The 14,687-nt window shown below is 38.1% G+C and overlaps 1 protein-coding gene across 2 annotated transcripts in view; it reads left to right on the top strand.

Annotated features, from left to right (window-relative positions):
* Positions 1-5,558: 5,558 nt before the first annotated feature.
* spon1a (spondin 1a) overlaps positions 5,559-14,687 on the top strand; it is a 38,283-nt gene continuing 29,154 nt past the window's right edge. The window contains exons 1-3 of one of the 2 annotated variants that reach the window (XM_077713715.1): positions 5,559-6,095; positions 7,762-7,868; positions 12,119-12,252. In XM_077713715.1, coding sequence (XP_077569841.1) covers positions 5,876-6,095; positions 7,762-7,868; positions 12,119-12,252 — 461 coding nt within the window. In that variant the 5' untranslated portion in view covers positions 5,559-5,875. Of the gene's footprint in view, positions 6,096-7,761; positions 7,869-12,118; positions 12,253-12,505; positions 12,637-14,687 lie in introns of those variants that run through there. The other variant, XM_077713716.1, reaches the window with a different exon arrangement.

The following is a 14,687-nucleotide window of genomic DNA, read 5'->3' as shown; positions in this document are numbered from 1 at the left end:
GGGCAGGAGTTTGAAGTAAACCATTGTGGCATTGTTTTGTAAGGCCTTTGGCAATTAAATGTGACATGCAAGACCTTCAGTGTACTCAGGCATACACATACAAAAGCACCTGATGCTAACATGTGCAGTTCCTCAGCTAAAGGTCAGATGCAAAAATGTTAAAACTAACACCTGTAAAAGATAGTTATCACAAAGAGGTGGGGCATATGAGACCCTTAAACTAGTTATTGCTTGAATAATACAATTAATTTGCAGTCGGATGGAAGATTTTTGAATGGGTTGCCTGGAAGCCTGTCAGAGAATGTCAAACCATTTATGGCAAAGTCTGTGTAGATGGTAATGTGACATTTAAGACAAACACAGCTGGATGTCTTGGCCTTCACATTTTACACACGCTGTCCCACTTATGCAAAAAATACTGCAACTGAATGTGTGCATTCACAAGCTCAACCCAACATATATTTAGAACGTCATTGCAAATTTGACACATAATCATACTTTTGCAAATGAACAAAATGTTGGTGGTGCTAGGTGAAGCCTCAAGTCATCGTCAAAGTTCCATATTTCGATTTCTTTGGAATGTTTAGTTTTTTTTTTTTGACTTAAAAAATGCTTAAGAACCGAGAAATGGAGACGTCAATTTTCCAATATGAACAAAACTCAATATGCTAAACTTAAAAAAAAAATACTATCAATCATGTGTATATACAAAATATTTAGGTTTAATTAATTGGTCTCATGCTGACATTGATGGTTCTTTTCTTGCTCAAGAGACAAATATTTTTAAATAAGGATTAACAGTGGTTCCTTTTATTGTTTATCCTAATTTGCAGGGGAACCATAGATAATGATTGAGTTGCAACAATATTGTCAATGGCGTTTTTATGGTTGTGTTGTAATGTAGTGAGGTGGCAGCTATAAATTATTAATAATTGTCGTTATGCTTTCATGGCATCTGCAAATAATGCCATAATAGATCAGCTTTAATTGTTATGTTTACTCTGTGCCATGCACAGGCTTGTAAAAAGCTCAACAGAAAGCCTGTTCTCACAAGGATTTAGCAAGATCTAATACAAGATCTTGCTTTGTTACAAATGGAAGTATTGGGGCTACAGGGAGCAGAAAAAAATTGTGCAATGACAAAAAACAAAGTAATCATATTCTGAAAAAAATACTTGAAAGTCATCCACTATAAATACAGTTCAGGTCACTTACTGGAATACTTTTATTCGATCATTTTCTAAGCTGCTTATCCTCACGATGGTCACGGGGGTGCTGGAGCAGCAAACTATGGGGTACACCCTGAATTGGTTGCCAGCTAATTGCAGACACTTGGAAGTAATTGTTACATAAAATGATCTAGTTGGAAAATCATATTTTTTAATTGGACATTTTGATTGTGATCATAATAATTTATTCACTGTTGTAATTGGCTTGCAACGAGTTGAGAATGAAAGTGTGCCACACTAGGCGCCAAGTTACCACAACCCTAATGAAGGGAAAAAAGGAAATCAAATACACAGAGTGGATTCTGTCAATAGGCAGGAAAAGGGGCAAGGAAAACAATTATATGCTTATGGACTCTTTATATTTGGCTATGAAATGTTTAATAAAGCCTTCCTGACTTTGAAGTGGGAGGCTCGGTTATTTAATCAGCCCTCTCTTCTGCTTCACCATTGTTAAATGAGAATGCAATTTGATTTTCCTTTTTGACCTCTATTCACCTCAAAGAAAACTAAAAATGAACAAAAAGTGTTTAGCTGATGATTGTGCCCAGAACCTAATGGAGTCATTCTTTGTTCTATCAATGTATACCATTTGAATAACACATTCTGTGAAATTGTTCATATGCTCTTGCAAGGAACTTGATTGTGAATGTTTTAATCAATTAAAACAATCTTATAAAATAGTGCTAACGAATATTGTTGAACAAACTTAAATAATATGAATTCAATTCATGTTATCTGAGTGACTCAGAGTCTAAAGACACTACAGAATTAGATTTGGATGTTTACATAAGACATCTTTTCAGGGCATGTTAAAATAAGCTGTCTACTTCTTATATTCCGATCCTGGCCGGACGTTTGGTCGCCGGACTTTTGGTCGCCCGGCCGGATGTTTGGTCTCCCAGTCATTTGGTCGCCGGACATTTGGTTGCCGGACGTTTGGTCGCCTGGTTGACAAATTTCCCTCAGTTAATAATATCTAATAAACATTTTAACAGATATCCTAATGGATGAAGTCTAGCTAGAGGCTAATTTGAATATTTTCCAACAAGGCTTTGTTCATTCCTATTTTAAGTTTTCTTTTGTCAAAAATGTCAGCTGCAAACTTTTTTCATTATCCTGATATACATTGGTGTCAAACTATTTTTGTAGAGAAAAAGGTCAGCCATAAGTGAGGGTTATTTTCAGCACTGCTGTGGCCCACGAGTGCACACAGACAGCTGTGACACACTACAATGACATCGTCACTAAATCTTAGTCGCTCCCCTGGAGCGGTTAGAGACTAAGAGTTCCACTCAAAATGAATTTTTGAGGATATGATGCCTTATCGTTGCTTCAACTCAACTGCTTGAGTTCAATGTTTGGACTTTTTTGGAAACTGTGACCATTTTAACATACACATTCCCATTCACATTACAGTGGCCGAATTTGCTATTTTTCCACACAATCAGACAGTCAACATTCAATACATTATTGACTGTGTGAAAAATGTCCTGTTTGATCTACCAATAAATGGTGCAAAAGTAGGATGTCAAAAAAGATTATTTGAATACATAACAAAGACAATGTCTCGCTGTCAAACAAGAGCCTCCAAGAAAAATGTAAAAGTTGCAGCTGCAGAATAATTTGCTTATGATCAATTGAAGTGTGGGTGTATTTTCCACCCATTCAACAATAGAGTGTTCCATCTTCAAAAAAACAGGCTCATCACGCCTGTACAGGATCCCATTGTGGTGACATTCAAGGAGCCACGTCTCATTTATTTCATGCCCACTCATAATGTAGACACAGCATTTGCTTGATCTGCACCCTCTAATGAAAATCAATGCCGGGGAATATATTTCTGCCTTTTTCAAGAATAACTACATATGTAAGTAGGAAGCTTCTTCAAAATTTTAGCATCAGATCAATGGCACAGTATGGACCTAAAATATTTTACCTCCTGAAATCTTATTCTTCCAACTGTCCGCATATCATGCAAATAACGTGGTCTTCTCACTAAACCTTATTTCATGTAATGATCAATGCTGTCTTTTTGTTCACTTTTTTCACATTTATTCCCAAAATAAACCAGTGATGTTAAAATAACAAGAAAGTAAGAAGAAAAGTATTCCGATGGCTAGTAAGTAGGCTCACTAAGAAAGCAGAAAGACTCAAATGGTAGTCATTAAAGTTAAAGAATGAGATGAGTGAGGCGCCACTTTAAGGGACTTCTTTAAGTTACACCTTTTCATTTGTCGTTAAAGTTAATAGAGTGTACAAAGACTGTTTTATTCTTTGATCATATTCTTAAAGTTGGCTAAATTCTGCTGATTCCTTTTGACTTTCACCTTTAATAATTAAGGAACTTAATATGTCTCATAAAATATCGCCTATAGTTAACAATGTTAACAATAAAGCCTTGATAATCTTGTACTAAACTGTCTACTGTACATGTGTGTACAGCTAGATGTAGTAGAATATACTCTATGGCTTGATTTTCACCTTGAAAAAAAACATGCTGGCAAGATCATGTTTTATTTGCGGTATCATTTTCTGTAAAATCAGATCAAAGTTAACGTCAATGTATTTCTGTTGGTTCAAACATTATCAGTGATCTTGCACATATTTCACTGACAATATGCTGTACATTCTAACAACAGCAGGGAACAACCCGAAGGCATTGAAAAAAAAAATCAGCTCAGCGTGGGCCGGAAGACAAAATGCTTTTATGACACCTGCTGGTATCGTGTTCTACTAACCAGACTCCTTTGCTGCATCTCTCCATCAACCCAGCAGTACGTACATTGAAAGAGCACACAGGCACTACATTTATCAGAGCTCACCAAGAACTGGATGCATTTCTCACTCCACTCCCGCTGACCCATCTTGAGACTGAAATAAACTGCAGGGAGGCCGCGAGAAAATGTCACCCAGGATAACATGAAGCTAACTATAAACTGGGGTGGAATACTTTGGCACATTTTTCTTTGTCCTTGTGCTTTTTTATGACTATATAAATCGGGTTGATTATTTAAGAATAGAAAAAAGCAATGGGTGGCAACATTTTGATAACGGAATATCGAATATGTTCTTTATTTACATGTAAAGTAAAGGAATAATCAAATGTAGCCATTTCGAAAATATACTTTAACAGTTACACAATTTACTAAGCCATTCTTGGGTGTTTTCATCTGAATGTTTAGTGGTCTTTATTATTCTGAAAGTACCATAATATATGGTTAAGGCCTTGTAGAGTATTTGTACCCTGTACAGAGTGAAAACGTGTTGTAACTTGAATGGAATTGAATTGAATCCTTTTATTGTCCTTATACAAGTATAATGGGATTCATTGTAAGCTTCACCCCAAAGTGCACACATAACAACGACAAACTGACAAATAAATAATACATAAATAATCACAATACATATAAAAGAGTTGCTAATAAGTTGTCCCATTAATTCTGCTTTTCACCATCTTCACATTCTTAACCTAAATGTCTACGTTTTGTATGTTCTGAATAGGTTGAATTCTGCAAGACGGACCATATACAACAAGCATGATGACACCAACAAGGCACACCAAATTAAGATCCACAAAACGACTCCAGTGTTTCGCAAAACCTCCAGAGAATTAGAGGTAAACATCCAGTTTACAAAAAATATGGGCTACTCATCCTTTTTATGCAACAACCAGAGAACATACCTGACCAAATTCAACACATCAAGTGCGGAATATCTCCAAAAAATTACATCTCCCTCCATTTCTTGACAGAATGTCCTTCATTTAAGTAGATGTAGTGTCAGTTCTGAGGTTGTGGGTTCAATCCCAGGACGGTCCTCACTGTGTGGAATTTGTATGTTCTCCCTAGGCTTGCGTGGGTTTTCTCCCGGTACTCTAGTTTCCTCCCACATTCCAAAAACATGCAGGTTAGGCTGATTGAACACTCAAAATTGCCTCTGGGTATGAATGTGAGCGTGAATGGTTGCCCGTCTCCTTGTGCCCTGCGATTGACTAGCCACGTTTTCAGACCCCCGTAGTTGGCTGGGATAGGCTCCAGCACCCCGCGTTGCCATTGTGTGGTTAAGCAGCTCAGTAAACGGATAAATGACGCGTGTCAAGAGCAAATGAAAATTGCTATAAAGGTAAGAAAAATGCTATTCAATCACCTTAGCAAGATTTTAGACTAGTTTAGGGTTAGTTTGTTTGTGCGCGTGTGTGTGTGCGTGTGTGTGTGTGTCTGTCTGTGTCTGTGTGTGTGTGTGTGTGTGTGTGTGTGTGTGTGTGTGTGTGTGTGTGTGTGTGTGTGTGTGGCATTGACGACCGCACAAAGTTCAACATGTCAAACGCTTTTCTTCCTTTGTAGAGAATGTTTGTCTTTGCGGGTTAGTCAACAGGACGTGCTGTGACCCTGGAGACAAGACGCGCAACGCTCATTCCACGCTTGTTCATTTCCACGGAAGCCCCTCTTATCCTCGTCCCACTCTCACTAGACGCCACCAGTGTGCGCGTCGTCCTCGGAGAGCGCACATCGTCGACCCCCCCTCATCAGCTCCTTAAAATATTCCATCAAACATGGATGCAGCCTTTTAGCAGACACCGTTTGGGAGCAAAATCGGGTCTTGGTTAGGAAGTTTGTTGTGCCTCTGCAAGTTCTCCGAGCGCCAGGATGCTGCAGCCACGCGTCGTGCTCATCATGTGCCTGGTTTCCACGGCGGCGTGCAACACGTTCATGTCCACCGAGGACCCCCCTGACCAAGGGGCCAAGTCGGACGGCTACTGCAGTCGCATCCTGCGGGCTCAGAGTGCCCGGAGGGACGGCAACAACGAGTTCAGGCTTCGCGTGGAAGGAGAGCCCGAGAGCTATCAGCCAGGGAGCACCTACAGAGGTGAGTAAGCGCTTACAATATTTCTAATAACTCATAACTCATACTTATAACTTGCACGGTTATCCTTGGCAAGTAGATTTAATAACACCAATTTCTATGTCCGATTTATTGATGTCTCTTACTCGTGTAATTGAGCCTAAAAGAGCAAAACAAACATAGAGAACAAAGCACGTCATATAAAATGGACATTAATTTGCTTAAGAAAGTATTAAAAGTTAAACAATTGAACACTCACTTTGATTGGAGTATTGATGGTCATTGCTATCATATTTTGATTTTTTTTCTTTTCCCCCCTATAAAACAAATGAACACGTTTCAGAGATATGGTAAATAACTTGATATGAAAAAATTAGAGCAGACTTGCGTATTCCAGTGCCTTGCACAAGAGCGTATTGGTACTGATGCCCTTTCTTAAGCAGTTTTAAATTCTGTTTGTGATACAATAATGTGTGCCTATTTGACCCTAACTTTCACCCAATTTTTTAATCCTCAAAATGAAATTGTACACATCAGGCTTGGAACTGACCATTTTGTCACTCAAGAAATATGCTTATTTGCATTTCATTAGTTTTTCTCTTGTCCTCAATTTCCATTTCACAATGTTTATTCATTATGTCATTGTCAGCGATAGGCGTCCAACCTATTTGAACTTGGAGGGTTGATAGTTAGGACGGTCAAAAACATTGAAAAACATTGACGTATCAATACTAAAATGTCTTTTATGGATGCCAGTTTGCATCCAAAAATACTCAGCCCATCTGGTTTCAACTGCTGTTTTGTTTTTATTTTTCATAAATGTGTTGCCACAGGGGACAAATGATTTCACACTAACTACTCTTTGTAGTATTGGTAATGGAGGACATATTTCTCTTTTTTCTTGTTAATAGATTTAAAAAAAAAGCTAAACCTGTTAGTATTGTGGCAACAGTTCTGGACATGAATGTTAATATTTCAGTGCCATTGACAGCGATAAATGTTCCGTCAATTTAACCGAAGAGGGTCTGGCAGCCAACCCTGATAAAATGGGTGGGATGCACATATATTGCTGTCAATGGCAGCAGACATCAAAATATATTAACTGCCAAATCAACCGCAAAGCTAAAACACAACAACCATATTAAATGTAGTCTTAAGGGAAGGGATTGAGCCATGTTGGTTTCTTTTGTCCCTTTGAAGGTTTCGTATTTTAAACTCCTTTTTCCAAGCCGCTTATCCTTCTGAGGGTTGTGCGGATGCTGGAGCCTATCTCAGCCAACTACTGGCAGTAAGCAGGCTACACCGTGAACTGGTTACCAGCCAATGACAGGGCACAGTGTTACAAACAACCATTGAAACACACACACACTCGTATTTATTGGCAATTTCAACCTAATATTTTTGTTGTGGGAGGAAACATGGTACATTTAGAACTTTACAATAAATATACTGGGTGATTTTTTTTGTTTATTTGATTTTGTTTTAATCTTTATATCTATACATTCCGTGTAAAGCCTCATCTTTGAAGTCTAAAACTTACTGTAATGCAACTCCTCATCTTCCGGGAAAGATAAGAATGTCAGCGCCGTGCCGTTGGATTATGTTCAGACAGTTGTGGAATTTCAATAAATCTTTATCTCAATTTCTTGACAACTAATGCATTCTGCTGCTGTGGTTTACCTCCATTCAGTGACTCTGTTTGCAACCAACCCCTCTTACTTCAGAGGCTTTACCCTCATTGCCTTGAGGGAGGGCGCACAAGGAGACAAGGAGGACGACTACATTGGACATTTCCAGGTGAGCTAAAGTAGTCAGAAGCATTCCCATTAGGATAAACACTTAAATATTTCGAACTTGTCTAACAAGATGATTATTTCACTTGGTTCTACTTTCCTATGCTGTTGTCATGGCTCTGTTAACATGAGGAACCCATAGTGGTACTCTTGCGTTTGGTATATTGTACACTCAAAGGAAGTGGCGCAGTTTGAAGCCCAATTAACTTTTTATAGAAGTACACATCCAGCCTGAGGAGATGGGGTAAGAAAAAAAAGTGTGGCGCTGAAAGAGACAGCGGGGTGCCATTACACAGACCTCACGATAGAAAAGGGACAGAACAAATCTTTGTAGTTTTAATGCAGTGGAAGCAGCATAATATTGGTTGATGGTCTGAGAAATGATGGTTTTGGAATGTGCCCTAGCGACTTTTAACATTTTCTGGTTTTCCAAGTTCAGTTCAACACTTGAAGAATGTAATAAATTATCACTCTCAATATGCTTCATTAAGTACACTAGTACACATTCATTAAATGTAAGCATTAGTCAAACATTTATGCTCAGAGTTCGGAATGACAGCAAATGGGGGGTGATGTAATGCACCAGTGCAACCATTAATGGTAAACTTTAGAAAGTCTGGTCAATCTAATGGAGTGGCCAGTTAGTATGGAGCATGAATCGTTTCCTGGAATTTGAAAAGTTAGAACACATGGAACTGCTTTTAAGTAAATCAAAGCTGCCAGTGTCTTTGTAATCTCAATTGAGAACATAATTTGGAACAACCGCATGTTTGTGCAATGAGCATGAAATCATTATTTTGTTAGGTTGGTCAGATTTAGCAATTTACTTTGAAATTCCTTTGTTTGATTTATTCAATCTGCAGGCTTTTTTTGCTGTGTACAGTGACCACATATACCACAAGTTAGTACCCTACTTTGTGGTGGCACTCGCTGTGAACTTAGCCCTTAGAATATTTCGAGATATACAAAGTTGAATATTCTTTTTTTTCTTTTGCGTAATCCGCACGACAGGCAGCCGGCATTCTGTCTATTCTCTTTCATCCCAGGCTGGAATTGTTGTTTGACATGAGAGGATGCTAAAGCGGCATACTGTAGTTGGCTTCTGCAGTGATGGGCACAGAGGACCAGGCGGTGGCTCAAAGGGGACAAAATACATTTTGATTGCAAGCATTAAAAAAAGATGTGATGAGTCAGTGAGTTTCTGAAACAGTGTTTCAGTTTACACGTTGGCTTGTTCAATAGTTCTGCAGCTTATACTCTGCAATGTTCATTAATTTCATATTCTTACGATATATTTTAGAACTTTAATTTTCCTGCCATCACATTCTAAACCGAAATATACATTTACAGTGCTGTAAAATGGCTAAATGTTCACTTTTTTGGTCTCTGATATACGAAAAAAAATTCAAAAAATGCATTCTAAGTAGTAAACTCAATTGAACTCAATTTACAACGAAAGGAGTTTGTCATATATTTAATTTTTTTTTAAATGGCTTGAAGTTGTCTATTGCCAAAATAATCATCAAACATTACACATTTTTTCTCCACTGCAAATTCGTCCAAAATGACTGCAGTTTATAGTCACTTGCAAGGGCAGTGAAAATCTTCCTCATTTCTATGTATTCCATTCTATACCATACTTCCTCCTGGTGGCAAAATCACACAAACAACAAAAGGAATTGCAGTGCTTCATTGACGATGCACAATTGTTTATTCATTTGCAATATATTTAACTACACATATTTTTTACTTATTTTCTTTTGGCTAGAATGGATAACAGATGCTAAAACGCAAAGAAAGATTATTTTAGAGTGTACAGAATGGTATTATTTGTCAACCTGCCAAATTCAGGACATGTACAGGGTTAGGAGTCCTAAATTCTTTGACTTACCCTGAGCATTGGCATCCCACGCTCCGCCACTGCAGCGAAGCATCTTGTAGCGTCTTGACTGATTTGTCTTCTTACTGACATCATTTAAATGGTAAAAATAAACTGCTGTCAAGTGTACAATTCAGTTTATTCCTCTATTGTCTCTACCTTACTTAATCTTTGGGGTTTTAGGCATTTTGTGAACCCCACGCACATCATCCACCACAGCAAACACATTTAATTCCTACATTTTTGTTTTCTTTTATGAGCTAGCAGGATTTCAGACTGTGAGAAAGTGCTTATTTGAAGCACAGGTCTTTGGACATCTCAGTATGCCCCATTGGGTCAATGTCTCAGAACAGATCCTGAATTTATCCAAGCCTCAGCTGCCACTATGTGTGTTTAAGGGGCTAAACCTGTGGGCGGTACCTCACGGGACAATACTCGTGAAATGCGGAGGTGGGGGTGGTGATGTCAGGCGGCATGTGTGTGTGTGTGTGTGTGCAGAGTTTGCCAACATTGCCTCGTGAGGATTTCGCTCCAAATGGGATGATGTGAAATTCACATAATGGAATGTATTTGAAGCCAAACTTACCACTGCTACAAACTCATTGTGCCAAATTTCTCCGATTGAACTGTTCCATTATCTGCTTCTATAACATCTGGCAGGAAGGAGGTTGTAAAAAAAAAACCAAAAGGGTCAAAGGTCACTGTCTAGCAATTGGTTGCTTCTTCTTGTGTAGATTTCGTTTAAGTGATACCCATGAGGCTTCTCTGATTTTAACATGTGGTGGCATCTAGTCAGATTGCCCAAGGATGCCGGTCCGAAAGAATAGATGTATCAGAGGTTTGTACTTTCACAGACCAATCGCCCCACCACTCCGCACATTTTAAACAAAGAGGTTTGTGCTGAAAAAAGCAGCACAGCACTGCAATAAAGTGATTACACCTTTAAGACACTCTTTTCATTGGTAGGAATAAAAACCTGCATCCATAGCAGCCCCCGAGGACCAGTTTGGACCCCCTTGCTCTACTGTTTACACGAAAAGATTGCACACACCTCAAAGGCAGGAGCCTCACCTTATTTAAAAAGAGAATTTTGCAACATATGTAGTTCTTATAGTTTTTTCCACCATGGTTAATTAGGAGCGCAGCAAAAAAAAAATGAAGAGTTTGAAGTGAATGCTTGAGTGGAAGACACAAATGTCCTAAAAATGAACTTTGTTCAATTATTGTAATTTCCATGTGATAAATCCATATATCTGATATTCTCCTCTCAAAACAAATTAAATTTATTTGGCTCTAGAGTCACTAGATCTTCAGGTTCTATTTGTAAATAGTGCAACATCAGCCAGCAGCGAGGACAGACAAAGTTTGTCAAGTGTACTTCCTATAGTGCGGTATGTCATTGTATAGTTCATTTTTTTCTGACATTGAGACATACATTCACATTCATATATGAGTCCATATACACAAACCTTTCAAAAATATATTTCTCAGTGTGGTTTGAACAGGATGTCCTCACAGATACAAGTCACAAGCACAAACACACACACACACACACTAAACCTTGCACCATCCATTTTCCAGGGGGGAATCACTTATAACGTGAACTGACAAAGAAAGTTCCCTGCGGACAGCTTCATGGTGGGAAGAAGATCTTGCTCTTAGAGAGTCCTGATGTGCCTCTTCTAAAAGAAATGCCTTTTTTATTTTGCCTGCACTTACCAATGGCTATCACACGATTCTACTATTCTATGTTATAAATAAGGCACTGATCAATTGCTCAGACTGTACCTTGTTTAAATAACGCTCTGTCAATAGTGTGATGATGGAAAATGTCGGAATTGTCTTTTTCGATCAATGTCAGTGATTGCTGCGATTCAATTTACTTTAAACCATTTTTCCAGTCAAATTTATTTCAGCAACAGGAACTGATTTCCATTTCACTTAGGCAAGAAAACATGTCAGTGCTAATTGACATCCACACTATCATTGGTACAAGATTACCTCACATTGGATTGCACTGGAATTTTGAAAAGTATGAAAATGAAATGAATTCAGCAAGCAGCCATACTGATTTTAATAAGTAAAATGAAATTGCAATATGTGTGGAATGACAAGCATGATAGAAGACTGATGGGTAACTGCAAGCATTTATCTCGAGTGGTTACATGCATACATCGGTTGACCAAGTTTCACCTCTGAATGGGAGGAAAAAAAAGTTTTTTCAAGTTAATTAAAGCAATATTTAATGAAGACAGAGCACCCATAAGTTAATATCACAGTTGAATAACTCCAATGGCAGTTATCTTTCATCACATTTTGATAAATGGCTGGAAGTAAATGTAGATTCCATTATTTCACACACGTTGTTTCTACAGATAATCGATGAAGAGGAAACCCAGTATATGATCAACTGCCCACTTGCAGTGACTGAGGGGACCCCTCGACGACGGACCAGCATCCAGGTTTTTTGGACGGCACCCCCTAGTGGCTCTGGATGTGTTTTTCTCAAGTACGTTTACATACAAATATTTCATGATCTAATACAGGGGTGGCCAAGTCCGCTCCTCGAGAGCCCCGATCCAGTCTGTTTTCTATATCTCCCTCCACCAACACACCTGAATCCAATTATCTGGATTGGTATCAAGATTCTGGACAGCTTGCTGATGAGTTGATCATTTGATTCAGGTGTGGTAGAGGAGGGACATATGGAAAACAGACTGGATAGGGGCTCTCGAGGACCAGACTTGGCCTAGTAGGTGACCCATATATACTATATACTGCAGTATGTACCATACTATGTTCTTGTTGGGCTTGTTTATAGGTCTGTCAAATTAAAGTAGGTTATCATCTAAAATGCGTAAATGGTGAGACATGGAGGACATTGTTGCTTTTGGTGAGGTTCTTAAGTTTAATAAACTAGGTGGGAAAATACTGCTTTTGGTGGTTGTGAAGTATTTTGGAATCTGCTGATTTGGGCAGTATAAATGTAAACAAACTTAATTTGACTTGATGCAATTTTGGGTTGCTTCTTATTTTCTGATGTGTGTAATCTTGTGTAATTTTCGTCTGTTGTAATAATGTGGAGCACTTTATTTCTCTCTTGTGCAAAGTTATCATTATCTGACATGATGTGCTGTTATTCTCTTCACAAGAGGACATTCAGGTCATTGTCATGAAAATGGATACTAGATTTTGATTGCTACTCATTTCAAGTTACGCCATGTTACAGTGCTTCTGTCGACCTTGGAGCCAGCGGTAATATTTAATTTCAAAATCTATTTAACAAAAATGAAGGTTTTTTTTTTTGTAGAATGGACTTTCATGCAGCAATTCCATCCAGCTCAGATCGCAGGCGGTAGTTTTCCAGCCCAAAGAATAACCCGGTTTTTGAGGAATTACTATTCACCTGTTTAATTCACAGTTAAACCGTTAGCAACCCAGAAGAATAGCAATAATAAAAGCAACTATCTGTTTTTTCCTTCTACCTTTAATGTAGTTCTATATTCAATATCACAAACACTCATGTACCGAGTAATGCTTTGAGCACATTTCAAGACTGTATAATAATTCTTCTTGCGACACCATAATTTCAACATAATGATTATATTTTCCAATGCCATTTTCTTTTACACTTGGCCTCGCCCGCTATTCATTAACCTGTATTAAATTTTCAATTGACAGACACAGATAAAACCTCTGTTGGTTGCCTCTGGGCCTACTCAGAAAAGAAAAAAAAAGTTATTTATGTTTACTTGACGACTTTTGTTAATCCACAACCACAAGTAATTATTGCCAAATTTGGAAAGATAAGTCACAGTTGAAAATCATTTCTCGACAGATCAACTAATTCAATAATTATTTTTAGGTAGGCATGTCTTACTATAGAATGATAGGCTTCTTTATGGCTGCAGAATGTTTCTTTTCTCCATCCATTGCTCAGCTTGGTCATCATACTTGGTCGCTGCAGATGAAGAACCGTTTACGGTTGCCAAGCAATCCACAAAGTGGTTACCTTATATCAAATTGACTAAAATCAGTTATGTTAACCACTACACTACCTATGGCTGTTTCGAAATCAATAGTAATTATATTCTCAGTTTTCGATTCATATCTTCTTTTTAGACATTGTCATAGTTCATTTCTCACTAAGGACTTCAAGAGTGCAACCAAAAAGGTTGCAGTCAAAATGAAGACAAAATAGGAGAGCCCTGACATTGGGGAGGGCAAGAGAGAGAGAGCGTGAAAAGCTTACCGTTCAAAAGCCATTCCTCCGGAAATCATGATTACAGGCTGGCAGTGGATATTTATCACGGCTTCTTCCTTTACCTGGAGATGTCAAAATGAAGGTTGTTGTGTGCCTCTAGGCTGCAACAGAACAAAAGTTTTAATAAAGTTGTATTGATATCGAAGAAGAGCGACACATGTAACATCATAACGGGAGCAGGTTATTTTTCTTTCTTTCTTGGGGGGCAATTCATATAGTACATCATAACACAGTACAAAATACGCGTTTGAATGAAAGCTAATCCTCTACAAATATTTTCAAGATAATCGCCATCAAAATAAAACAAGATCATGCTGTGAGCATTTGTGGACCACCTAGCCATAGTATGTAATGGAATTTGATAGTTTTTGTCCAATCTATCAATTACACTACTAACATTTGTTAAAAACACAAGAACACGTGTTCTGTAATAGCAACGTACAAGCTGAAAACAGTGACAAAGAAAGCTCATCCCCTCTATTTGGTAACTTGTAATTTACAGCAGCCATAATCTGTAATGAATTAATCATCTAATCAAAAGATAATGGCCCATGCTACCTAGTTGATTGATTCCCAAATTACAGAGTATAGGACTTCAAAGTAAGTGTCCACATGAAGAAGAACAACTATTTGAATTTCAAGTTGACCAGCCTTCAGCCTGTAAAAATATAACTGGTAGG

Source organism: Stigmatopora nigra, chromosome 3 (genome assembly GCF_051989575.1).
Source record: "Stigmatopora nigra isolate UIUO_SnigA chromosome 3, RoL_Snig_1.1, whole genome shotgun sequence".
Taxonomy (NCBI): Eukaryota; Metazoa; Chordata; class Actinopteri; order Syngnathiformes; family Syngnathidae; genus Stigmatopora; species Stigmatopora nigra.
This window is presented reverse-complemented; position numbering and strand designations above follow the sequence as displayed.